General features: G+C 44.5%; 1 protein-coding gene across 5 annotated transcripts in view; it reads right to left on the bottom strand.

Moving 5' to 3' along the window:
- Positions 1–6,164, bottom strand: part of MID2 (midline 2) — a 100,397-nt gene extending 94,233 nt beyond the window's left edge. The window contains exon 1 of one of the 5 annotated variants that reach the window (XM_032837161.1): positions 6,072–6,164. Coding sequence is in view for 3 of the 5 variants with exons in the window: in XM_032837156.1 (XP_032693047.1) it covers positions 6,072–6,110 (39 nt within the window). In the remaining 2 variants the exon portion in view is untranslated. Of the gene's footprint in view, positions 1–5,457; positions 5,589–5,925; positions 6,016–6,071 lie in introns of those variants that run through there. The other 4 variants (XM_032837156.1, XM_032837157.1, XM_032837160.1 and 1 more) reach the window with 4 other exon arrangements.
- Between the last annotated feature and the right edge of the window lie 19,090 nt (positions 6,165–25,254).

Here is a 25,254-nt window from a genome sequence, read left to right as displayed (position 1 = left end):
CTCCAAGCTGAATTAGCTGAGTGATCCTAGGTAATACATTTATTTTTTTTTTTTTTAAAGATTTTTTTTTTTTATTTATTTATGAGAGAGAGAGAGAGCGAGCACAGGCAGACAGAATGGCAGGCAGAGGCAGAGGGAGAAGCAGGCTCCCTGCAGAGCAAGGAGCCCGATGTGGGACTCGATCCCAGGACACCGGGATCATGACCTGAGCCGAAGGCAGCTGCTTAACCAACTGAGCCACCCAGGCGTCCCTAGGTAATACATTTAAAGTGTCTGGGCCACAGCCTCCTTATCTGTAGATTGAAAAACACTGGCCCTACCCCAGCTCACAGGCTCTTATGAGGAGAGCATGAAGATAAAATAAAATGATTAACTTGCTTTACAAATAGGGAGACATTCTCATCATTCACTCACAGACGGACAGATACAAAGCGAGTCATTGAGGAAGGCAGCAAATGCTTGGAAATTCATTCCCAAACGTTTGGAAATTTGTTCCCAAACATGCGGTTGGTATGACGGAGAACAGTCACACTGCCCGCAAGTTTTCTGGAGGACCATGTGTCTGTGGTCTTTCTCATGCTCATATGTCCCCCCTGTTAGACTGGAGTCTCCCCAAAGGGAAGAACTGTGTCTCTTTTTTTCAGCTTTTATCACGCGCAAGGAGAGCTGAGAACTGGAGGTTGATGACTGACTGACAGAGAGCATCAGTGCCAGTTTCTGTCTAAAAGATCATTAAAGCCTACTTAATATTTTATAGCATGTGGATTTAAAGATGTTTTCTTTACAATAATTAGCTCCTAAAGCCAACCGTTGGCCATTTTATATAATAGAGTCACCATAAACATTACAGTGAATATCACAATAGCAGAACTGAAAGTCCCACGTTGGCTACAAAGGCAAAAGACTAATCTCAGGAACCAAGAAGGAGGATTTGCCAAGGTAACCCAGGAAAACTGACAGGAGTCCTAAGTACAATTCATAACACCTTTATCTTCATGCAGAACACACCAACAGTCACAACGTTGAACAAATGGAGAACCAACTTAATCCACCTCGTGCTAGCAGTCCAGCTTTCCCTCTGTTCTAGGACTGCTCTTCCCAAGCTCTCTTACCCTGAGCAATGTTTGTAAATGTTTAAATGTTCAGGGACACACCTGGACGGGCAGCCCTCCCCACTCCTACAGAATAAAACTGGCAATATGTGTATGTAGGGCATACTGTTGAATGTTAGGCTGAGGGCACCCCAAGTTCAGGTCAGAGACAAGGGACAGAGAACAGAAGCCTATTTGAAATCAAGCTTCTGCTCCCTGGGGAATCACATGGAGCCTAGCAACACCAAACAAAGGGCTATAGACAAAGCAACTGAGGATTCTGGACCGTAAACCATTTTTCTATCTCTAGGCTGTATACATTCACACATGTCACCATCCTACATTAGCATCGTCTCCCAGGCCAGATGTTATGCTCCTAACTAGGCGAATTGTAAATCCTGCGATTTTTGGTTTCAGGAGGATCTGAGTTGACACAATAAGTTTGTTATCAGATCATTTGGTCTCTGTTAGAGAAAAGATCCAAAAAGACTGGAGATGCTGTTCATCAACCAGAGGAGTCTGACCTGCAGGAAAGAGGCTGAGACAAAGCCCGAGGTCAAGCAGTCAGAGCTCTGCGGGGAGACAAGAACCCGGCCAGGTAGGACAAGTCTTACTAATGATACTTCGCTAACCCACTTAGATTGAACCAACACCCTAGCGTGCACTCAGGTGAAGCCCGCGAGAAGAAGGGAGTGAAGGGGTGTTGGAACATTGCTCAAAACCCCTCCACCACCCACACTGTAACCCATCTAGCAGCCTGAGCAGCTCACGGGATTTCTAAGGGAAATGCAGGAGCTGGGAGATGGACTATCGAAAAGATTATGTCTGCCTATGGTCATGGAGAAGGGAAAGAGGGAAAAAGAGAAACAGCGGGGAAAGCCACCGACCTCTGGGGCCGACAGAAGACTTTGAGCAGAGTTTTCATTCATGGAAATGGAAAAACATATCGATCCTTGGGAGAGAGGGGAAATGAAAAGGGGACCAGCAAGCAGTCTGCACAGGGAGGATAACGGGAGCTGGAATTTCTCGTCTCAACACCACTCATCCAGTCTTCTCACTTGTTAGCACGATCCATTGTGCCAGCTGAGAAATACTTTTCTAGTCTCTGCTCTACACTGCGCGGTGATGAACCCAGTGGTTTTTGAGAGACCTGAAGTACGGAGATTACAGTAATGCCACCTGGGTACCAGTGTTGCAGTCATCAAAAAGTGGACAACGGGCAACTCTCCTGAACTGTCGTACATCCAGGATCGACCCGTTCTACATCCTATTTTGACGATGCAATGCTCTAAGTCAAGATCGCCAGCTGAAGTAAGGAGGCGTTTCACAAACACAGTGCCTCGTTTTCCCCTTTGCACAGAAGACCAAAACAAACAAACAAACGCTGAATGGAAATGGAGCACCCCCTGGCCTCTTCTAGCAGTGGAGTCACATAGCCTAACAGCTAGGGAGTTGCCAAGATCCATAAAGACTGGATGACAGACACGCAAGAGGCCAAGTAGGTGCCCCTGGAAATGGCCATTCAAGACACATTCTGGGCCTCAGCCCTGCCCTCACATCCTGTTTAGGGCTCTGTACCCTGGCTGGGAAAGAGAGAATCTGAGTGCTAAGAGACAGAGTGCAAAGAGGACATTCTCTCCTCTTCACCAAGCCAATGAGGTTTGCTGAGTGGTAAAGACCTACTCCTTCTGCAGTTTTCTTCTCAACTGTCATGGCGTCAGCAGGTTTTATGGGAGGAGGGATGAGGGAACAGACGGGCGCACTACCCAGAGCAATTTTTGGATGCAATTATGAGACTCCAGTGGCTTTAGGATCTGCAAGTTGGAGCAAGTTGCCCTGCACTTAGAGGAGGGATTAACTAAACCAATTTCATCTAAATCAATTTGCACTGTTCAGATGATATATTCATGAAGCAACCCAGTCACCCTGATTTGTGGCAGTGCTTCCCAAGGGTGGCCTTGCAAGGTAGAACATGCTAGATGACAAGTCTAGTGGTCATGAAAGAGGGAGGGAAACAATCGCCCCCTTCATGTCCCTAGCCTCTCCCCCGCCTTGCTCCTCCCTGTCCTACTCCTGGAACTGCAAGTAAGGAAGCAGGCCTCAAATAAGCAGAAAGGGCCAAAGTTCTAGGCCAAGACTGGGGCCTCAGCCCATACAGCAGGGAACTCTGCACATTGTAGGTGCTTAATAAATATTGTTGACTCACGTTGCAAGATGCTAACCATGCTTATATTGCCATGCCTAAAATTATTTATGCTGCTTTTCAGTAGAAATTAACTAACTGCCCCCATATAGGCTAAAAATGGGTGAGGTTATGTTTTCAAATGAGTCTGACTCAGACTGTTAGGTTAGAGTACATTAGATATGATTCGAGTCTCAACTTAAAATAATCACCATTACTCTGCATGCCTAGTTTTATGCATGTTTTCATTCAGTTGTACAGGCATTAGGAGCACCGACAACAAAAAAGGAATCCTGAGTACGGTGACAGATTTGGCTCCTGGTGGGGGGGGGGGGCTAATAATAGAAAGTTAAGTTTTCCAGTAAACTAGGGTTCCTCCTGACATCCAGTCAATCTATTATCCCAATAAAAGGTAAATGAAGTACTTTATTTGAAAAGCATAATGCTGAGGGTTTATAGAACCCTTTCATCTTCAAAGGACCAAGCTGAGACTCACAATACCCAGCACACAGTATTATGCCTTTTACACAAGTGCATCAACTATGAAAGAAAGGTCATAGGGATGTCCTAAGGCCATAAAGCCAATGTAACATCAGATTTGGGATAAACTCTCTTATCGTCCTCACTCCTAGACCTGTATTTCAACCACATAAATCAAGTTGTGAGGAACAATCAGGAAAAATCTAATTCACATTATATATCTGTATTAAGTTAATTGATTGGGAAGGAATATATAAAAATAGCCAAGACTGTCTCCCCCTTAGGGCAATTTGTATGAGTGGAAAGGGGTGAAATGGGGGACCTGAGGGTTGGGGTAATCAGCTGGGGTTAAGCCAGAAGGAGGGGAGGGAAGCTCCCTATTCCGCATTCCCCTTCTATTGGAACATGGCCAGAGAAGTGATTAGAGTACTGGGAGGGAACAGAATAGGGTTAAAGGCAGTCCTTTATGGCCCAACTCCAGAACCCAAGGAATCAACCCACACACATTACTTGTCTATTTACACAGTCTCCATATATTCCTGTATAGGGCTCCTCCTCACCGACACACAACCATCACTATCCACTAGCCCCACACTCAGAAATCGTCAAAAAGGCAAACGGATTGAGAAGCAAGAGGCTGCAGGGCTGGGCGGCAGGCAGAGTGCACAGGTTGGTGCGGGGCAGTACGGGGGACAGATGGGTTCTGGTGGGACATCTGGGTGGGCAGGTAGGTGTGTGACGACTCAGGAAGAAGGCAAGTGAGCTGAGCGCGAAGGCGGATAGGGGAGTGTGCAAGAGAGAAAGTGAAGAAACTAAGGACACCAGGATCCCAATTTCCTGCTCTGCGAAACCAAAACACACACACCACCACCACCACCACCACCACCACCACCACCACAACAACAACAACAGCGCCTCTAAGAAATAACGCCCTACAAAGTACTAAGTAACCTAAACCTTATCGTCGCTAAAAATATTTCTGTAAATCCACTCCGCCGTTATTTACTTAATTCTTACGAGCCAGGAATGGAAAAACCCCACCTCTGCCCTGTTCAGTCGCAGTCTGTCCTCCGGACATATGTAAGTTTTGCCTCTCCCCCACCGGGCTGCTTTCACAGCTAGGCCAGAAATAAGGAACCACCCAGACCGAGACTGGAGGACCGATTCCCTGGCAGAAAAGGGATTAAGTTTCTCCGGGCCTCCCCGCCGGCAGGGTGTCCGCAGCATCTCCCGGCTGCGGCAGCGGCCGCCGCGGGGCGTAGGGCCGGCCGAGGGGCACCGCCCGGGCCGCGGAGGCTGCGGGCCGCCGGAGCGTGGGAAGGCGGCGGTGCCCTTTCCCAGACTCGCACCCCGGCGCCGGGGGAGCGGCCCCACTGCCCTGCGCCGGGCCGGTCGGGGCGCTGGAGGCCTCCGGCCGCCCCCGCCCCGCACCCGGAGTGCAAACTCTGTCCCAGGAGGGCAGCGACGGGCGCCCGGGCCAGGCCGGGGATGGCCCCCGCGGCCCCCGCCCCGCCGCCGCCGCCGCCGCCACCTGGAGCCTCGCGGGCCCCGTCACCCCGCCCCTCCGAGCCCCGGAGCCCTTGGCCCGCGCCGGGCCCCGGCGGCACCTGAGAGGCGGCCAGAGCCGAAGCCGGAGCCCGGGCCGTGCCTCACGCGGGCAGCGGTGCTCTGCTCCCGCGGCCGCGGCGAGGGGGCGCGTTTTACCCATAGCGTTCTGGGGTGCCAGCCATCTCCTCGGCGCGCCCGAGGGCGCCGGGCGCTCGCCTGCCTCCGCCGGGAGCTGGCTCGGGCTCCGGCGCCAGCTCCTGGGGCCGCCGCGCCGCCGCCGCTGCTGCTCTAGGCCGCCGCCCGCCTTCGCCGCCGCCGCCGCCGCCGCGCAGCAGCCGGGATCCGCCCGCCCGCGCGCCCCGCCAGGGACAGCACGGCGGCTGCGACGCTACCGCAGCTGGGTCTCCCGAGCCAAACTTAAGAGTTTTCGCCCTTTAGTCCAGGGGCAGCACCATGACACCGCGGCAGCACCACACTGTCATTTCCGCCGCCGCAGAGGAAAAAAAAAAGGCGATCCCTACGAAAAGGGGGGTGGGGGGCAAACAGGGCTGGAGCTGGCGCCCCGAGGGACCACTGGGAAGGGTCCCCGGCAACAGGGGCGCTCGGCCACCTTCCCGGGCTCACCTTCCGCCGCCCCCGCGGCTCCCAGCTCCCCCAGCCCCTCCCGCGGAGGCGCGTTTACATGTTTTCTCCCTTGGCTGGAGTGACCGGAGAAACCTGAGCAAGCAAAGGCAGCGGGTGGGTGGGGTTCGGGTTACTACTGTACCTACCAGCTGATTCCAGCAGCCTTTTCTCCAGCGCCCTGTCATCTTGAAGGAAGACACGCCGAGAGGGGCCCGAGCGGGCGTGTGTGTGTGTGTGTGTGTGTGCGCGCAAAAGAGAGAGCGAGAGAGAGAGAGAGAGAGCGAGCGCAGAATGTGTGTGAAATGCTGAAGGAAGACTATGGCCAAACTCTTCTCCCACCCACCAGCCCCCTGGTCCCACAAGCCACCAGGTTAGAACAAGAAAAAGACCGTTGCAACCGGCAACGAGAAGAGAGTGCCTGGGTCCACCGCACTGGTCTTCAGATGAAGCTTCTTTAATGCAAAGTTAACTACAGAGTAAAACAAAAATAGTGGAGGAGACAGAAAAGGGCAGACAATTGAAGGAAACCCAACCCCTCTTTCTTTTTACAAAGGGAGAATGCCTGTGCTTTATTGGTCTTGGGCAGAAGTTGTGGGGATGGATTAAAGCCACCAACATTTTAAAAACAAAACAAAACAAAACAAAACGAAACACAAAAAGTAGTGTTTCGTTTGCATATTCAAATCCTTGATAGGCAAAACAAGAGGGTGCTTAAAGAGGACAATGGGGCAGAGGCCAGCTATCCAGGTATGATGTCCCTAATAAGCTAATTGGTCCATCAGGAATCCAGAAGCCTCATTGGTCTGGAGTCAGCCTGTCAGCTGACCTGTCATTGGCTCAGAGACCACCACCCCACTCACAAAGAGGATGGGAGAGGAAAGAAGGACGATGCCCTCGAGGAGATTCTGCACCTAACATGGGATAAAAGGGGAGATGAAGGGGGAAAACGAGAGAAAATGAAGGAAACACCTCCCCCCACCACCACACACACACATAAGCCTCCCATTACTGTGCATGGGAAGGAGTCCAAAAAAATTAAGGTAGCTCTGGGAGTATCCCATCAGGGAACCAATAGTAATTAGACAACACCCCTGTTAAACAATGTGCTAGAGAGCACTGAGGTGGAAACGAAGACAAAAATCACAACCAGGCTATCCTGATGAAAATCTGACCCTAAAAGAAATAAAAGTTAATGAGTCACACGAAAACACAGGCAAATGAAAGCAGAAATAGACAAGTAGGACTACATCAGACTTAAAAATTTCTGCATGGCAGAAGAATTAACCATGAAAAGATGCAAATGGGGAGAAACTGTTGGCAAACCATATGTCTGATAAGGGGTTAGTATCCAAAATATATAAAGAGCTCCCACAACCCAATAACAAAACAAATAACCCAACTAAAAAACAGGCAAAGGACTTGAATAGACATTTCTTCCAAGGAGATAGACAAATGGCCAAGCATTTGAAAAGATGCGAAATATCACTAATCATCAGCAAATTGCCAATCAGAACCACAATGAGGTATCACCTCACACCAGTTAGGGTGGCTATTATTTTAAAAACAACCCAACAAATAGAAAGTAAAAAGTGTTGGCGAGGATCTAGAGAAACTGGAGCCCTTGTACACTGTTGCTGGGAGTGTGAAATGGTACAACTGCTCCGGAAAACAGTATGGAAGTTCCTCAAAAAATTAAAAATAGACCTACCATATGATCCAGCAATCCCTCTTCTGGAACTATAGCCAAAAGAGTTGAAAGCAAAATCTCATAGACAGATTTGCACCCTCACCTTCATTGCAGCACTACTAACACGAGACACAAGGTCAGAGCAACCTACATGCCCAGGGGCAGATTAAAGGATAAAGAAAATGCGGCATATACATCCAGTACAACGAGGCATGTACATGTCAGCCTTGGAAAAGGAAGGAAATCTTGGCATATTCTAGGACATGGATGAACCTCGAGGATCATATGCCGAGTGAAACAAGCCAGTCACAGGAGGACAAATACTGCATGATTCCACTTATAGGAGGTATCTAAAATAGTCGAACTCATAGACACAGAAAGTTGAATGGTGGGTGCAGTGGGGAGGTGTTGTTCTATGGATGTGGAGTTTCCGTCATGTAGGACTGGGGTGTATGTGTGGTGGGGCGGGATGGGGGTAGATTTCCGGGGAATCCATTGCACAACAATGTGCACGTGGCTGACAGTATTGCACTGTACACTAAGAAACAGTGGAGAGGGTGAATTTTATGTCATGTGGTTTTTTGCCACAAGAAAAAAATTAATTTTTCAAAAGCTGAGTCAGAAGGAAACTGATCTTAGCATAACAGAGAAGTGAATAAAAGACAAATTATATATGTGTCTTATACCTATCTCTTTCAAGGGTTGTTAAATGAAAACAGCAAGTGGTGTATGGTTTGCTACAACTGTGAAAAGCTGATTACATTAGTTGCCTGAGGGTCAAGCATAGGAGGAAGTATTTAACATCGTATACACCCTTCTGTACTGCTTGCATTTTTTATAATGTCCCTGTATTACATTTCAAAAACAATTTTAAAAGAACAAGGAGCATAGAGACAGAAAATAGAACAGAGGATACCAGGGACTGAAGGGAGGGGAGAATAAGGGGTTAACTGTTCAGTGGCTACAGAGTTTCTGTTTGGAATGATGACAAAGTGCTAGAACTAGATAGTGGTGGGACTTACGCAACCTTGTGAATATACTGATTGCCACTCAAAAATGGTTAGAATGGCAAATTTGATGTGATGTCTATTTTACCATAATAAAATTTCTTTTTAAATTAAAAGAACAAGGACATATACAGAACAGGTAGAGATCGTTGTATTTGTGTAAGAAAAGAAATAAACAGTTGACCTTGAACCATGTGGGTCCCCTTATGCACAGATATTTTTTATGGTACAGTACTGTAACATATTTTCCTCATGATTTCCTTAATTACATTTTCTTTTCTCTAGCTTACTCTAAGAATACAGCTATATTGTCAGAGTGCCTGGGTGGCTCAGTTGGTTGAGCCTAAGGCTCTTGATTTCTGCTTGGGTCATGATCTCAGCATCATGAGATCGAGCCCCATGACTGGGCTCTGTGCTCAGTGGGGAGTCTGCTTGAGATTCTTTCCCTTTCCCTCTGCTCCTCCCACCTCCACTAGTGCTCTTATCTCTCAAATAAATACTCTTTAAGAAATCCAGCTTTATTGTACCCCTGAAACTAATATAACACTGTTTGTTAACTATACTGGAATTAAAAGAAAAACTTAATAAAAATGTAGAACAAAAACAAGAATATGATATATAATGCATATAACATACGAAATACATGTTAATCAACTGTGTTATCAGTAAGACTTCTGGTCAATGGTAGGCTATTAGTTACATTTTTGGGGAGTCAGAATTTATACATGGATTTTCAAGTGCACAGGGGTCTGGACCTCTAACCTCTGTGTTGTTCAACCATTGACCTATGTAAATGCACAGAAAAGAATGTGGGAGCACATCAAAAAATAGTGGGAGCCTGGAATTATGGTGGGTATTGAGAGGATTTTTTGGGTTTGAGTCTATATATTTTATAATTGTTTGAATATACTGCAGTGAGAATTTCTTTTGTAGTTAAACATTGTTTTAAGTTATGTCTCAAAAAAAACAAAAAAACCAAGTTGAGTCAGAAGTCAATTGATCCCTTAGAATTCTTTAACCTCACTGGATATGATCTCTGCAGAGAGCTGGAGAATTTTCTAAAACATGAAGAAGTGACCACTTTGGTCACAGACACCCGATCCAAGCTCGCTAGCTCTTGGCCGTACAGTCCTTTAGAGGACATTTGCTTTTAAAGGCCTTTACCATCCTTCAGAAAACACCCTCTCCTTCACTTTTTAGCAGTCTCCCCTCCACCTGAGTTTTTATTTTTTTTTTTTTTTTTTTTTTTAAGATTTTATTTATTTATTTGTTAGAGAGAGAGAGAGCATGAGCACAGGCAGACAGAGTGGTAGGCAGAGGCAGAGGGAGAAGCAGGCTCCCCGCTGAGCAAGGAGCCCGATGTGGGACTCGATCCCAGGACGCTGGGATCATGACCTGAGCCGAAGGCAGCCGCTTAACCAACTGAGCCACCCAGGCGTCCCTCCACCTGAGTTTTTAAAAAAGATTTTATTTATCAGAGAGAGAGAGAGGCAGGCAGAGGCAGAAGCAGACTCCCCACTGAGCAGGGAGACTCCATCCTAGAACTCTGGGATCATGACCTGAGCCGAAGGCAGACACTCAACCAACTGAGCCATCCAGGCATCCCTATCCTCCACCTGAGTTTCCAGTGCTTTCAAGCTCGTCCCTGGCCAGAGTCCCGTGCAGAGTGCTGGAACCCCACCTTCCCTCCCCAGATACCAGCCCATATTCAGGACCTTTTCTTTCCCTCAACAAAACTTAAAACCGCTTCTGGGTCCGTTTCACAAAAGACCTTACTAATTAAGGATTTCTGTCAACTAATTTGAGCAAAATGTTAATAGCTCCATTTGTCTCTTTATTAGTAGATAATGTTTTAATTTTAACAAAGGCCTTCAATGTATTAACTCAAAGGAATGACTAATAGTGTGTGTGGGTGGGGATTGGGGGGTGGGGGAGATTTTGCTGATCACATCACATAAGCAGCGGCTTTGAAAATATCCTCATGTTCAGTGGTTTTATGCAAATTATCGCTGTAAATGTATGAAAGTAAATGTTTCGTATCTGGCAAGAGATGCAAAATGGACTGGGAGTATGTGATGAAATTATTTGTTTATAATTAGTTAATGGTTACTTTTGTATAGAACATGTGTTGATCCTATTATTAAAATAAAATCAGATCCATGGGGGAAAAAAGATGTTTGACACATTCTGCTTGAGGTGTTGAATTGAATTAATCTGAAGCCGACTCACCACACCACCGTCCTAGAGCATGAAAGGGACATCTCATGGGCTTTTTTTTTCCAGCTAAGAATTGGAGAGGAGGAGAGGGGGAATGACTCCAGATACTTTCTACAGAGAGAAGCACAGAGCCCCGTCTGTTTCAGAAGGAAAAAATCACAGAAGGGAGATTTTGTTGCAGAAGAGAATTGTCGCTTCTGCAGAAGGGAACCTTCATACTGCTCTCAAAAGAAACAGCTAGTTGTCTGAAATCCAGAGGTTTGCCAAAGGCTTTTCTAACCAGGGGGCTCTTAACAGGATGGTGAGAAGAAAGGTACTTTGGCATGGGCTCATCAATAGGACATTGTTCTAAATCTACTTATGAACCAGCCATTTCATGGCTTAAGAGACAGTGGTTCAAAATAAATATGTTCCAGGTATGGAGAAATGGCATGTTCCTGATATTTTCTTATCCTCCTTTGATCTATATTTTGGTTCTGCTTTTTATTAATTTTGTAATTTATCCGAATTGTTGTTTGTTACAAGGCCTGCATATTCTTTGATATTTATATTACATCGGTAAATAGTTTCCTGGAATTTTTTAAAGAGTATTTATTTATTTGAAAGAGAGAGAACACTCAGGAGCAGGAGGGAAAGGCAAAAGCAGACTCCCTGCTGAGCAGGAGCCGGAGGTGGGGCTTGATCCCGTGACACTGGGATCATGACCTGAGCCTAAGGGAGACACTTAACCGACTGAGCCACCCAGATGCCACTTTCCTGGAGTTCTAATTAGTCTTCAGGCCTGAGCCTAAACGTTCCTACTGGCCATGCCTTCTTAACCAGTGCCCAGGTCACTTAGCTTCTGACCTCTGATACCACATCCTCCATAGTTTTTCTACCGTCTTGCTGCCTGTTCCTCAGGTTCTGTTCTTTCCTCCTCCTGCTCTTCTGTCTCCAAAGGTTGGTGTGTCCCAAGACTCAGTCCTTGGCTCTGTTCTCCATCTCCACTCACTCCTTCCCTGGGTGACCTTCTCTGCTCCCACGGCTTTAAGTACAATCTCCATTTTATCCCTCCAGCTCAGATCTCTCCCCTGAGTCCCTATGTGCATAGCCACCTGGCTATTTTACATTTCCATCTGGAAGCCTCACAGACGGCTGTAACTTAATGTGACTGAAGGAGAGCTCTTGGTTTCCACTCTTCCCCATCTCATTAAACGGCACCACCTGGCTATTCAAAACAGGCACTGGGATGTCATCCTTGTCACCCTCTCCTCTCCTCTCCCCAACATCCAACGTTCAACCCATCGAGTCTTGTTTGGGTCTCCCTGCATCCACTCTTGACCCTCTGTTGTCAGTACTGTGGCCAGAGCAATCTTTTTATTTATTTTTATGTATATATTTTTTGGAGAGAGAGAGAGATAGAAAGAGCACATGAGCAAGGGGGAGGGGCAGAGGGAGAGGGAGAAAGAGAATCTGAAGTAGGCTCCACACTCAGCTCAGAGCCTGAGGTGGGGCTCAATCTCACCGCCCTGAGATCATGCCCTGAGCTGAAATCAAGAGTCAGATGCTTAACCAACTGAGCCCCCCAGGGACCCCCAAAGTGATCTTTTTAAAATGGAAATCTGATATTTTACTCCTTCTTCTCACTGCCATTAGCATCAAGTTCAAATTGCTTAATGCGCTCTATTAAGACATGGTATTAGCTGGCCCCTGCCTACATCTCCAACCTTACCCTGATCTGCTTTCCCTCTTATTCACTGCAATCCAAGCACAGTGGCCTTCTGACATGCCTTGAACCACAAGCTTTTGGCGACCCCAGGGACTTTGCATGTTCCCTTCCGTCTGCTAGATACTCCTTCTACTCACCACATGGCTGTCTAGATCCTTCTCTTAGGTCCTTAGAGAAGCCTTCCCTGACTACTTTATCTAAAGTAACCCTTTCACATTATTCTCTAACACAACACACTATTTCTTTCCTTCAGGGCACTTATCATTAGCTAAAATTACCATCTGTGTCGATTATATGTCCTCCTCCATACACGAACATACGAGCACATATTTTCCACAAGAACAAGAACCTTGTCTGTCTCTATCACTCGTGTGGTATCTCCAACCCCTGGAACAGAAGCTGGCTCATGGTAAGAACTAATGTTTGCTGGATGAATGGCAGTAACCAGGAAAGATGGTGCTCCGGAGACCACCCTTACATGCCCAATACAGATTTACCCCAGTCTTCAATCTGCAGTGAGAATATCACACATGGAAAGACCTTTTGGCAGAACTAGTGCATTTGTAGCAGATTCATGCTGGGAGGCCAGACGCATTACTCAGGGCCTCGACTACCTACTCGCCAGTAATTTTCAAACTGACTCAAGAAACACTAGTGCCCCTCAAGATATTAACTGGCATTCTAAGAAAAAAAAAATTGAACAAAGAAGTTTAGGAAATCCTCCAGCAGTGAATAGCACCCATTAGCCTATCAAGGCTTTAAGAATTCCTTCCAGACATAAAACCTATCTTAGCTTTATTTAGCATTTCCCAAATATGTTTGACCATGGAACTTTTATTAATATCTCATAGGACCCTAACATCTCTCAAAATGTGGTTTTGGAAATATCATCGGTGTAGATATATAGGCATTGATATTTGGTCCATAGATATGTACAGGTCTCCCCTGCTCCCCGAAAGCACAGCACTCCTATAAAACCTTTCTTAACCCGAAATGGCAATGGCAAACAAGGGGCAATGGCAAAGAAACAATGACCACAAAATTATATGGAAAATGTTTAGAGGCCCCCAAAATAACCTCTCTTAGGCGTTTCTGATACCCTAGGACACATGTTGCTAACAGACACAAAAAATAAGTCAAGATAAATCACAGATGTTCACCGACGTGGTTCAAAGTTATGGTGGCTTGGCGCTAAGATGCTGAGGGTTGGTCCAGGGGAAGGAGCTGGGCGGTGTCCCTCTTGCTGTGTGGGATGTGTGCTGCCTCTATAAGGGCTCATTTTGAAACAGAGCACTATTTTCTTTTTTTTAAGATTGTATTGATTTATTTGACAGAAAGAGCACAAACAGGGGGAGCAGCAAACAGAGGGAGAGGGAGAAGCAGGCTCCCTGTCGAGCAAGGAGCCCCATGCAGGGCTTGATTCCAGAATCCTGGGATCATGACCTGAGCCGAAGGCCGACACTCAACCGACTGAGCCACCTAGGTGCTCAGAGCACTATTTTTGATTTTCATCTCTTCAGGTTTGTTTGTTTTTGGTTTGGTTTTTTTTGTTTTGTTTTGTTTTGTTTTGCTTTGTTTTTGGCTAGTGAAAACAGAGGCTAATGTAGGTCTTTCATGAATGCAAAATGGGGTACTTTCAAAAACCAGGAATAGCCTGTATAATAGACATGAATGAGAGTTCACTTAAGATCTATGACCATAAATTCCAACTCAAAGATATCCATGAAATGAGGTTGAGTGAGATTCAAATTTTATTTTTATTTTTTCAAAGACTATTTATCTATTTGAGAGAGAGAGCACAAGCAGGGAAGAGAGGGAGAAGCAGGCTCCCTGTTCAGCAGGAAGCCCAACATGGGGCTAGATCCCAGGACCCTGGGATCATGACCTGAGCCTGAGGTGGACGCTTAACCAACTGAGCCAACCAGGTGCTCCTGGGATTCAAATTTTAAACAAGGCATTGATGGGGGTAGTGCCTTCTGTTGATATAGACCTATTAGGAAGGCACTGGCCTGTGAGGGGTTAAGAGTGCTGCTCTAAAGTAGTCCGAACATTCTGGCCTGACTAACTCCCTGAGGCTACTGAGAACTTGGAACTACTGTCACCCAGAAATCATCGGACACACAGAAGTGCCAGTACCAGATCCTCCAAGACTAGAGATGAACTACTTACAAATGGAGCAAGAAAGTAGATTTTGCAAATTACAGACAAGATTCATATCACTCTTCTTCCTCTTACCTGTTTCCTCTCACCTATGCATCTTTCTGTCTACGGCTTTTGCATTGGCTGTTTCCTCTGCCTAAAAAGCACGGGTGGGCAAACTTTTTCTGTAGAGACAAATACTAAATATTTTAGGCTTTGTCTGGCCATCTGGTCTCTGTCACAACGGCTCAGCTCCCTGCAAAAGCAGCCATAGACAATGCATAAACAGTAAAACTTTATTTACAAAAACAGGCTGTGGGCCGGATTTGGCCCAAAGGCCACAGGTGGTCAACGTGGAGTGTATTTTGCCAGGACTGTTAACATAACTAACAGAATACAAAATTCAGCTCAGATATCATTGTCTCCCAGTAAATGATTCAAATCAAAGTAACTACAAATTTACTTGCTTTCAAATTGCCCTATTTTAATTCTTTCCATTCCGCTTATCACTAACATATTTTCTTGTGTTGACTTGTCTCCCCGCACCTACACAGACCGGGATAATAACAGACACTTTCTTTTGAGCTCTTACTCTGCACCTGACACTGTTCAAAGCATTTTACATGTATTAGCTCTTTTAATTTTAATAATAACCTCCTGACAATAATCCTTCATGTCCCCATTTTATAGATGAAGAAACTAAGGCTGAAATTAAGTAATTTGCCCAGGTGGTCACATTGTTTAGCAGGTAGTGATTCCAGGATCTAGAACCAGCTCATAAGCATTATGTTATTGGGATACTGGGATTTAATATAAGAAATAAATATTTGGTCTTTGTCCCCGTGTCCAGCACAGAGCTTCTAAAACTGTTTGGAATTTCCGAAGTGATGTGGGAGCAGGAAAATATGTCTTTTGTTATGTTAATGACATGACTTTTGGACCACACCTAAAGATGGGGGCTGCTTGCCAGGAGAGCCAGCCCTGTGATTAGAGGGCTGAAACTTTCAGTTCCTCCTCCCCAACCCCTGACCTCCTGGGAGGGAAAGGGCTGGAGGTTGAATCAATCAGCAACGGGCAGTTATTTAATCAATCATGGCTATGTACAAGAAGGCAAAAGGACCAGGTTGGAGAGCTTCCAGGCTGGTGATCACATGCTGATGCTGGGAGATTGGGCTATGGGAGAGGGCATAGAAATTCTTTGCTGCTTCCCCTGTACTTTGTCCTAAGCTTCTCTTCCATCTAGCTATTCCTAAATTGTATCTTCTTTAAAAAGATTTATTATTTATTTTAGAGAGAGAGAGAGTGCATGCACAAATGTGAGCAGGAGGAGGGGCAGAGGGAGAGAAACTCCAGCAGACTCCATGCTGAGCACAGAACCCAACACGGGGCTCAATCCCACGACCCCAAGATCATGAACTGAGCCAAAATCAAGAGTCATATGCTTAACTGACTGGGTCATCTAGGCATTCCCCCCCAAATTATATATTTTTATAACAAACTGGTAATCTAGTAAGTAAAATGTTTCTCTGAGTTCTGAGCAAATGAACCAAAGAAGGGGGGTTCCTGGAACCCTCCATCTCCATCTCTAGCCGTGGGTCAGAAGCACAGGAGACAACCTGGACTTGTGATTGGCATCTGAAGTGCAGAAGAGGGCAGTCTTGTAGGACTGAGCCCTTAACCAGTAGATTCTGACACTATGTCCAGGTAAACAGTGTCAGAATTGCATTGAATTGTAGGATACACAGCTAATGTCAAAGAATCGCTTGGTGGTGTGGGGGAAAACTGCCACCCATTGGAACTGGAGTCAGAATCATAGCTATGGTGCACCTCAATTATAAGCTCCATGAGAGCAGCAATTTTTGTCTGTCTCATTTACCAATGATAAACCTGGAACAGAGTCTAGAACAATGCCTGGTGTACAGCAAGTGCTCCATAAGTATTTGCTTAATGAACATTCTGGAATGCTCAGATTATTAAAGGGAGGCAGTTGTCACTAAGAATGAGTCAACTGAACCTGATTTCCTTCTTTGATGAGGCTAATCAGTAGAGAGAACAAGGAAATGGGAATAGAACTTTGCATTTCTTTCATTTTTAGAAAAGCATTAAACAAGGTCTTTCCTGGAACCCTTACTTTACTCAATCCTTTAGTGTCATTTAACACTGCTGCTCTCCTCTTTCTTTTTTGGGTTTCCACGACACCACACTTTCCTAGTTCCCTTCACACCTCTATAACTATTCTTACTTTGTCCTTGGCGTGATTCTCCTTCTCCTTCAACATATAGGTGTTGACCAGTATCTCATTCTCGGTCCTTGCTTCTTCCCACTTTCCAGTTTCTCCCTGATGGCCCCATCCATTCCCATTGTTTCTATTTTTACCTTTGTTCTGATGACACCCAAATCTACATCTCCAGGACAGAACTTACCCTGAGCCTTAAAAATATCCCACAGGTACCTCAAGTTTAACATGTCCAAAACCAGACTCAGTATCTCTTCTTCAAGCCTTGTCAATGTTTTATATTCCCTGTATCGAATGATGGCAAAGGGGAGTCACCCCCATGCCAGAGACCTCAAAGTCATTTCTACTTCTTCACTCTCTCTCTCACTCTCCGCAGAGCTAAACTCTGACCCAATCTTGACAGTTTAACTTCTCAAATATTTCTCAACCCATCACACACCTAGTAGCTGTCACAAACTCACAGCCAGTCTCCCTGCCTCTAGTTTTAACCATGTCCACATCGCCACACAGCCACCGGAATTAGCTTCAAGTGCAAATACTATCATGTAACATTCCATTGCCTACAAGATGGAGTCCAAGCTACTTCTGGACCACTCAAATCTCCTCAAACTTGCCAGCTATCCCCCACTACGTCTCATGCACAGCTTATGTTTCAACAATACCAAAGAGCTTGCAACCTTGACATTCTCCAAATACTTCTATGCCTTTGACTACATGGCAGCCTCTGCTTTGATGCCCATTCCCACTGATGCTCCCCCCGTTTGCCTGGCAGACTCCTTGTCATCCCCTCAGACTCATCCCAGGGCATGATGTCCCCAAGGAAAGCTTCCCTTAACATGCCCCACCCTGGGCTGGACTAGAAGTCTCTTTCTTGCTTTCAAAGAGTCCTGAACTGGTCTCTGTTGCAACTCTTGTCCCAACATGTCTGTTCCCAGGCTTGTATCCCTCCCTAGCCTGTGAGCTTCCCGAGGGCAAAGACCATGCTTTATTCAAAATTGTATCCATCACACCATTACAGTGTCTGGCACATAGTAAAATCTCAATTAATGTTTGACAAATCGGCTATTTTATGACCATAACATGCTGTTGATGCATAAAGTTGACTTACAACACCCTTAACACTTCTTCACACAAATAACTGTCATGTAGTGCGGTGAGTGCAAAGAACAGAAGGGGGACACCTAATATGGTCTGAGATGGGGGAGGGGGATGTATTAATTCAAACCTAGGCTGCAGTGATAGAAATAGAGTACATAGAGCCAGCAAAGAGAGAGTGCAGGCCTATTCAGCATAGTCAAACTATGCCCCAACAACATTTCAATCTGTGAGCCAAATTGGATAATTCAATAAATGCCAGTGGTTTGGAAAGAATAAAGCCAAACCTCAGGAAGGATTGAAGGAATGGGGAGATGTAACCTGGATTAAGGGAAAACTATCAGGGAGTTGATGGTTTTCTTCAAATATTGGAAATGCTCTGTTATGGGTTGAATTGTGTCCCCCCAAAAAAGGTTCGTTGAAGTCCTAACCCCTGGGATGTCAGAATGTAGCCTTATTTTCAAATGGAGTCTTTGCAGATGCTACTAGCTCAGATGAGGTCATATTGGCATGGGGTGGGTTGCTTAGTCCAATCCAACAGATGTCCTTATAAGAAGAGGGAAATCTGGCCATGGACAGAGAGGGAAGATGGCCCTATGAAGACGGAGCTAGAGATTAGAGTTGCACTGGCACAGGCCAAAGAACAGGAGCCCCCAGAACCTGGAAGAGACCAGGAAGGATTCGACGTCAGAGTCTTCAAAGAAAAGAGTCCCACCAGCACCTTGATTTCAGACGTCAAGTCTCCAGAATAGAGTCAATAAATTTCTGTTGTTTAAAGCTATCCGATTTGTGGTATTTTGTCACATCAGCCATAGGTAACTAATACAGGCTGTCAGAGGGAATAGACTTGTCCTGTGGGGTGCCTGGGTGGCTCAATCAGTTAAGCAGCTGCCTTCAGCTCAAGTCATGATCCCAGAGTCCTGGGATCGAGCCCCACATCAGGCTCCCTGCAGAGATTCTCCCTCTCCCTCTGCCTGCCGCTCTGCCTACTTGTGCTCTCTATCTGTCAAATAAATAAATAAAATCTTAAAAAAAAGATTTGTCCTTCATAAGACCCAGTGGATGGAAGATACGGGGAGACAGAAATTCTTCCTTATATTGAATGGAAACCTTGTAGTTATGCTATCCAAAGATGAAATGAGCTGCAATGGGAGCTGATAAGCTCCCCATCACTGGGAGTGGGGTGTCCAGGATGGATATTTGTGTGATAGAAATAATGATACTAGAAATGATACTAACTATAATACAACTTCCATTCATATCCTGATTTGAACAAACCAACTTCAAAGAGATGCTTCTGAGATAAGTGGAGCTATTTGAATGCTTGAGTGGATATTTGATTATATTAAGGATTTCATGTTAAAGTGTTAGGTGAAAATAGTGGCATAATGGTCATAATGAGAGAGAGAAGGAGGTCTTATCTTTTGGCGATACATACTGAAGTGTTTATGGAGGAAATGATACCGGTGTCTAGGATTTGCTTTAAAATAATCCAGGAGGGGTGCCTGGGTGGCTCAGTTGGTAGACTGCCTGACTCTTGGTTTTGGCTCGGGTCATGATATCTGGGTCCTGGGATCCAGGCCTGGGTCAGGCTCCACAATCAGCATAATCTGCTCGTCCTTCTCCCTCTCCCTCTGTTCCTCCCCCTGCTCACATTCTCTATCTCTCTCTCAAATAAATAAATAAATAAAATCTTTAAAATAAAATAAAGTAAAATAAAATAACATAATCCAGGAGGAAGAGATGAGTTTGTGTATACATAAAACATGATTGGCCACACGTTGATAATTGTTGGAACCGGGTGATGGATACATGGAGGTTCATTAATATTATCATCTCTACTCTGTATGTGCTTGAAATTTTCCATAAGCAAATGTTAAAAAAAAAAAAAACTACCAGTCACCAAGTATTGAGCACTTACAACATCCAGGAACCATGCTAAGTGTTTTTAAAGCATTATCTCATTTAATGTCTCATAACACATAAAAAAAGACCTAAATAAAAAGTGACATATTCTTATATAGGAAGGCACAGTACCATTAAAGATGGTCTCTCCGAATCAGTCTGCATAATCAAGATGAAGAGAAAGCTCAATTTGTTTAGATTGCTTGAATTTTCAAAAGAATCTGTGTCAATCTGTACACATAAAAAAAAATCTCCACAACAGCTCAATGAGGCCTTATTGTATCAATTTTCTAAATGAGGAAACTGAAGATTGGGAAAGTGAAGCAAAGGGCCCAAGGTTGCCTAACAACTTAGTGGCAAAAGTAGGATTTGAACCCAGGTTTCTTTGACTCCACCCTTTTGTGCTTTTAATACCCTTGCTATTCAGTGTGGACCAAGGGTCAGCAGTATAGTATTACAGGAAAGTTTTCTAGACAAGCAGAACCTCAGAACCCCTACCCAGACCCACCAAGTAACATTCCACATTCAAGTTTAGGAAGAATGGCAGAGTGATTAGACCCCATCAAGGGTTCTATACCCATTTCAGATTATATGGTATTGTACCTCTGGAGCGGGACCTGCCAATCTGTATATTTACAGGATCCCTTGGATGAGTTATCAGGGATGGGAAGCACTGGAAAATGAAACCTCTAAAAATCTTCTTTGGCTCTCAGATTCTCCAATTCCTGATAAGTTTGCAGGAGAGAATGAAGAGCTCAGTTATGTGCAACTGTGGAAAATTACTTGCCTGTTCATTGAAGATAGTCATTTGAAAGGGACTTGACGTTTTCTTCTGAGGAAATGTAAGCTTCAGGGAATGAAAATGAAGTCCTGATGGACAGAGTGAGAGGATTAGCAACTACACAAAAATGCATGACAATTAATATATAAATCTTATGTTTTATTTCAAATAATTGTCAATGTATTCATATATGATAAAATAAGATACAAGCCTGGGACCACAAAGCAATTCGCTTGGTTTCCATTGTTGTCATATGTAAGTCAAATCATTACACTAGAGTTTGTTTTTTCCTTTATTTTTGAAGTATAATTAATATACAATGTGATGTTAGTTTTAAGCTTAAAATGTATTGATTCCACAATTCTGTCTATTACTTGGTGGTCACCGTGGTCAAGTGTAATCACCATCTGTCACCATACAACATTATTACAATATTATTGACTGTATTCCCTATGCTGTACTTTTCATTTCCATGACTTATTTTAGAACTGGAAATCTGTACCTCTTAATCGCCTTCATCTATTTTACCCATCCCCCTACCCACCTCCCTTCTGGCAACCACCAGTCTATTCCCTGTACCTAAGAGTCTGTTTTGTTCGTCTGTTTGCCCATTTTCCTTGTTTTTAAGATTCCATATGTAAGTGAGAGCATATGATAGTTGTCTTTCTCTCTCACTTATTTCACTTCGCATAATGTCCCCTAGGTCCATCCATGTTGTCACAAATGGCAAGATTTCATTTTTTATGGCTGATAGTTTATTAAGATTTATTTAATTGTTAGAGAGAGAGAACAAGAGTGGGAGAGGGATGGAGGGAGAGGGAAAGAATCTCAAGCAGACTCTGCTGAGTATGGAGCCCAACGTGAGGCTCAATTCCAAAACCCTGAGATCAAAACTTGAGCCCAAACCAAGAGTCAGACGCTTAACCAACTGAGTCACTCAGGCACCCCAAGAGTTTATTTTTTGATGTATACCGAGTCCTTGTCCTCAAGGAGTCCACGGTCTAATAGGGGAAATACAGGTGAGCAAACAATTATGATAAAGTATCACAAAGCCTTGAGATGTGATCAATACAAGCTGCTACAAAGCATGTAGGATGGGATCCTAAGGGGCAGTAGAAGTGGGAGGAGGGTAGTCAGGGAAAGATGAGTCTTGAAAGCAGTGTAGAAGGTATTTGGGGGACAAAGGGCATTTCAGAAAGGTGGCACAGCCCACACAATGGCACAGAAGCCAAAGAGAATATGGTAATGGCAATGAATGGATAACACTGTAGGCAGAAATGTTGAGTGTAGAGTCGAATAAAGAGAGGCTGATGAAATTATCCAAGAATGGATCACAAAGTACTGTGACATTCTGAAGAACATGGACATTATCCAGAAGCTGTGAGCCATCTCAGAGTGGTTGGAAATAGGGGAATGCCATGATGAAATTTGTATTTTAGAGAAGTTAGTCAGGTAGCTATGAGAAGGATGGATTTGAGGGGTTGGAGAATGAGGCAGAACAGCTGTTGGGAAACAACTGTATATTAAGAAAGATAAAGAGAATACAAATAGGGGCACCTGGGAGGCTCACTTGTTCAGTGTCTGCCTTCAGCTCAGGACTTGACCCCAGGGTCCTGGAATGGAGCCCAACATCGGGCTCCCTGCTCAGCAGGAAGGCTACTCTACCTCTCCCACTCCCCCTGCTTGTGTTCCTGCTCTCATTGTGTCTCTCTCTGCCAAAAAAAAATGAATAAAATCTTTTAAAAAAAGAGAGAACACAAACATAAAAGAGATTGAGAACTTCAAATAGAACTTTGTGACCAAATAAGGAAAGAGAAAGGATGTGTTAGGTCAATCTGATGGGGTACTTGTGGATGGTGGTGCCACTATATGGGGTAGGGGATGTAGAAAAAGGAGCAGACTTTTGGAGAAATGAGGATGGGGTGATATGGGGGAAGAATAACGAGATCAGTCTGGGACATGCTGAGTTTTGAGGAGTCTATAGAATAATGAAGCAGAATATTTGAGGAGACAAATGGATGTGTGGATGAGGAGCTCAGAAGAGAGGTAAGGACTGAAGACACAGATGTGGAAATCATGAGCATGTGCAGTAGAAGAGAGGCCAAGTAAGACGACAGATGGACTGAGGACAGTAGAGCCCCGGGGGTTGGGGGACATCAACAATTAAGGGGTGGCAGAGGAAGAGGAACCCTGGAAGGAGCCCAGGAAGAAGGGAAGAGGAGCAGCTAGAGAAGTAGGAAAATCAGGACAGCATAGTGTTGTGGAGCTAAGTGTATTCGTTTTCTATTGCTGTTGTGTGGTACGGGAGTCCTCCCTGATTCATAGTTTTGCTTTCCACCTTTTCAGTTACCCACTATCCACTGCGGTCCAGAAGCAGACGATCCCCCTTCTGACATACAGTGAGAAGGTCATTAGTAACCTAATGCTATGTCACAAAGCTTCTGTCATTCCCCTCACTTGATCACATCACATAGGCATTTTATCATCTCACATCATCACAAGACGAAGGTTGCATACAGAACACTAAGATAGGGGCGCCTGGGTGGTTTAGTCAGTTAAGCGTCTGTCTTCGGCTCAGGTCATGATCCTGGAGTCCCAGAATTAAGCCCCACCTCGGGCTCCCTGCTCTTCAAGGAGTCTGCTTCTCTCTCTCCCTGTGCTGCTCCCCCTGTTTGTATTCTCTCTCTGACAAATAAAATCTTAAAAAAGAAAGAACACTAAGATATTTTGAGAGACCACATTCCTGTAATTTTTATTAGAGTATATTGCTATAATTGTTCTGTTTCATTATTATTGTTGTAACTCTCACTGTGCCTCATTTATAAATTAAACCTTACCCTAGGGATGTGGGTATAGGAAAAAAAAACACAGTATATGTAAGATTCAGTACTATCTATCTGTGATTTCAGGCATCCACTGGGAGTCCTGGAACATATCCCCTGCAGATAAGGAGGGACTACTGTATTTCTATTTTTATTCTATTAGTTATCAAACTACCACAAACTTTGTGCCTTTGAACAACACATATTTATTACCTTATATTCCTGGAGGTTTGAAATCAAAAAGTGGTCTCACTGGCTAAAGTCAAGGTGTCCACAGGGCTGGTTCTTTCTGGAGACTCTAGGGAATAATCTCTTTGCTTGCCTTTGCCAACTTCTAGAGACCACCCGCATTCCTCAGCTCACCATCATTTCCATCTTCAAAGCCAGTAGCATAGTATTGTCACATGTCCTTCACTACCTCTGCCTCTGTCATCACATCGTCTTTTCTTTTTTTTTAAGATTTTTTTTATTTATTTATTTGAAAGAGAGATCACAAGTAGGCAGAGAGGCAGGCAGAGAGAGAGAGGAGGAGGAGGAAGCAGGCTCCCCACTCAGCAGAGAGCCCGCACATCATCTTTTCTAATGGCTCTCCTTCTTCCCTCTTATGAAGGTTACATTGGGAATTACATTCCCTCTTTCTGCTTACATTGGGTCCACCGAAACAATCAGGATAATCTCCCCATCTCAAGATCCTTAACTCAATCACACCTACAAAGCCCTTTTCCCCATATTCGGCAACATATTCATAAATTCTAGGAACTGGAACTTGGACATCCTTGGTGGGCCATTATTTTACCTACTGCACTAAGGAAGTGGAGAGATTCAAGAAGGAGGACTTTCAATGGAGTCAGACACAGAGGAGAGACCAAGGAAGATCAGGGCCAGAGTGAAAATACTGAGGAGTCTTGTGAGATCTTACGGCCCTGTGGGAATGCAGCAACTTAAGGGCTTTGGTTTTGGTTTTTGGCTTTTGGTTTTAACATACAGTGATGTATTAGTTTCAGGTGTACAGTGTAGAGATTCAACACTTCCATACATCACCCTGGGATCATCATGAGTGCACTCCTTAATCCCCATCACTTAGTTCACCCATCCCCCACCCATCTTTCCTCTGGTAACTGTCAGTTTGTTCCCTATAGTTAAGAGTCTGTTTCTTGCTTTGTCTCTCGGTATCACTTATTTTTTCCCTTGGCTTATTTGTTTTGTTTCTTAAATTCCACATATGAGTGAAATCATGTCTTTCTCTGACTGACTTATTTCACTTAGCATTATACTCTCTAACTCCATCCATGTCATTGCAAAATGGCAAGATTTCATTCCTTTCTATGGTTGAATAAATTTATATTTATATATATAATGGAATATACATATATATACATATACATACATATATATGCATGCCATCTCTTCTTTATTCATCAATCGATGGACACTTGGGCTCCTTCCATATCTTGTCTATAATAAATAATGCTGTTATAAACATAGGGGTATGTGTATCCCTTTGAATTAGTGTTCTTGTATTCTTGGTGAAAATACCCAAATTGCTAGAACATGAGATAGTTCTATTTTTAACTTTTTACTCAACACTCAAAAAACAAATAGTCCAATTAAAAATGGGCAGAAGATGTGAATAGACATTTCTCCAAAGAAGACAAACAGATGGCCAACAGACACATGAAAAGATGCTCATCATCACTTATCATTATGGGCTTTGGTTTTGATGATTCAACAC

The sequence above is a fragment of the Lontra canadensis genome, unplaced genomic scaffold, assembly GCF_010015895.1.
Source record: "Lontra canadensis isolate GAN:19392208 unplaced genomic scaffold, GSC_riverotter_1.0 scaffold96, whole genome shotgun sequence".
Lineage (NCBI taxonomy): Eukaryota > Metazoa > Chordata > Mammalia > Carnivora > Mustelidae > Lontra > Lontra canadensis.
The sequence above is the reverse complement of the archived record's forward strand: the minus strand, read 5'-3'. Positions and strand labels throughout refer to the sequence as shown.